General features: G+C 36.7%; 1 protein-coding gene across 2 annotated transcripts in view; it reads left to right on the top strand.

The window, feature by feature from the left end:
• Positions 1-427, top strand: part of LOC134092737 (CD226 antigen-like) — a 25,286-nt gene extending 24,859 nt beyond the window's left edge. For both annotated transcript variants that reach the window (XM_062545783.1, XM_062545782.1), the window contains exon 8: positions 1-427. This exon is cut by the window's left edge and continues 74 nt beyond it. In XM_062545783.1, the coding sequence (XP_062401767.1) occupies positions 1-34 (34 nt within the window). In that variant the 3' untranslated portion in view covers positions 35-427.
• Positions 428-2,500: the final 2,073 nt, after the last annotated feature.

Genomic DNA, 2,500 nt, shown 5'->3' with positions numbered 1-2,500 from the left:
CAGCACAGAATACGCCAGAATCAAGAGAACATGAGCCAAGACACCCTTATAAACCCCTGTGCTTCATGCAAGCATATTTATAGTGTTTTGGGTTTACCTTTGAGTAGTTCCAACCATCTCATTATAATTTACAATGTTCACATTTATAATAGTCTTATACATGTCATGCTGTTATGTTTTACATTAGATATCCTGTCTAAAAATATACGTCATCAAGTGCCTGTAAAAATACATGATATCTCATAGTGGTGATGAAATGTTAGTTATGCCTATCAGCATGTCTTCTGACAAGCTCTTGTATTGTTGTAAAAATATATATATAATCACTGTCATGAATGTCTTTTGTTCATGAGAATATATGTAATGTATGTATTTAAATAATGTAAAGTCTGTTTAGTTTGAATAAACAAAATATTTTCAAGTGAAATATGAACAAATGAATGTCTGTATGTGTCTGTATGTAATGTCAGGAACCATGTCATCGTTATCCCATGTACAGCTATGTAAGAAACAGTATGTGCTTTGAACTGCAAACAATATGGTTCCTCTCAGAGAAGTGTTTCAGAGATCAGCAAATTCTGTTTGCCAAACATTAGTACACCGCTGATGTTAGACTCAACATATCACTAAACTCCACTTCATAGTATATCCGGTAACACTTTACATTACAGATCGGTAATAAGTGGGTAATGCTATGGTAATATGTATAAAATTTCATGGTAATAATATTTTTAAACCACATATTACAAATAATTAATGTGTAATTTCTAGACAATTACTGTGCAATTACCATACAACAACAATGCAAATAACTTGGGTTTAAGGGTAAAATAAAATGGTAATAACTGCTGTAAATATGTACTTACTGAAGCAATAGATATTTAGGATTTACTTATTGTGACATAATATGTGACCTGTTATCTTTTGTTATGATGAAATAAATGAGGTAATTTCACAATATCTATATGGTATCAGGGCTGTAAAATACTGTTTTGTCTTTTCAAAAGGTTTTCTGTACGGTGGGGAGTTGTTAAAATCCTTTCGAAAAGACAAAACAGTATTTTACAGCCCTGATACCATATAGTTGTTGTGAAATTACCTTATTTATTTCATCATAATAACAAATAACAGGTCACATTTTACCATCAAACTGACTACCACAAAAACGTTGACGATGTTTAAAAATATTATTACCATGAAATTGCATATATATTACCATAACATTACCCACTTACTGATCTGTAATGTAAAGTGTTACCATATCCCTTATGTATGCATATCTGTGACCTGTTAAAATAAGAGAGATGATGTGCCTTGCATATGTGAGTTTTGTCTGTGTGGAAAGGCCTACAGTCTAATCTTTGCACAAGGTACAAGTGTGTCAAAAATCTACTGGCTTGGCAAGAGTGGTCCAAATAACTTACGTAAGCACAGATATGTGTTTTTTTTATCGTATTATTAGGAAAAAGGAAGTTAGAATGAAGTTGACAACATTCTCACTTTGACAGAGTTACATCATAAAAAATAGTTTTCTGTGTTTTTCTTATTTACAAGAAAAGGACACAGTCTTGTCCATATCAAATCATGTACAGTATCTCATAAAATTGAGTACACCCCTTATATTTCTGCAAATATGGTATTATTTCTTTTCATGGGAGAGCAGTGAAGAGATTACACTTTGATACAATATAAAGCATTGAGTTTACAGCTTGTATAACAGTGTAAATTTGCTGTCCCCTCAAAATAACTCAACACACAGCCATTAATGTCTAAACCGCTGGCAACAAAAGTGAGTACACCCCCAAGTCCACCAGTGGTCGTCTTGGAGATGTGTTTGGGTCGTTATCATGTTGGAATACCTCCCTGCTTCCTAGTTTCTGAAGGGAGGGGGATCATGCTCTGCTTCACTATGTCACAGTACATGTTGGCATTCATGGTTCCCTCAATGAACTGTAGCTCCCCAGTTGGCAGCACCCATGCAGGTCCAGGCCATGACAGTCCCACCATCATGCTTCACTGTAGGCAAGACACTTTTGTGTTTGCACTCCTCACCTGTTGTTGCCACACGCTTGACACCATCTGAACCAGTCTTGATCTCATCAGACCACAGGAGATGGTTTCAGTCTGCTTGTCTTCAGCAAACCGTTTGCAGGCTTTCGTGTGCATTATCTTTGGTAGAGGCTTCCTTCTGCGACGACAGCCATGCAGACCAATTTGATGCCATGTATGGAGTATGTTCTGAGCACTGACAGACTGACCCCACCCCTTTAACCTCTGTAGCAATGTTGGCAGCACTCATATTATGTCTGTTTTCCAAAGACAAGCTCTGGATATGACGGTGAGCATGTGCACTCAACTTCTTTGGTCGACCGTGGCAAGATTTTCGAAATAAGCACCCCCAACCGCACCCAAGCACACCCACATTTTTTCCCGTTTAATCTCTTCCTAAAAGCCCAGCATTACACAGTCCTTAACCTGGTGTTTTGTGAGTACTGTTTCT

The sequence above is a fragment of the Sardina pilchardus genome, chromosome 9 (genome assembly GCF_963854185.1).
Source record: "Sardina pilchardus chromosome 9, fSarPil1.1, whole genome shotgun sequence".
Classification (NCBI taxonomy): domain Eukaryota; kingdom Metazoa; phylum Chordata; class Actinopteri; order Clupeiformes; family Clupeidae; genus Sardina; species Sardina pilchardus.
Note: the sequence above shows the minus strand (reverse complement) of the source record. Positions and strands in the feature narration are given on the sequence as shown.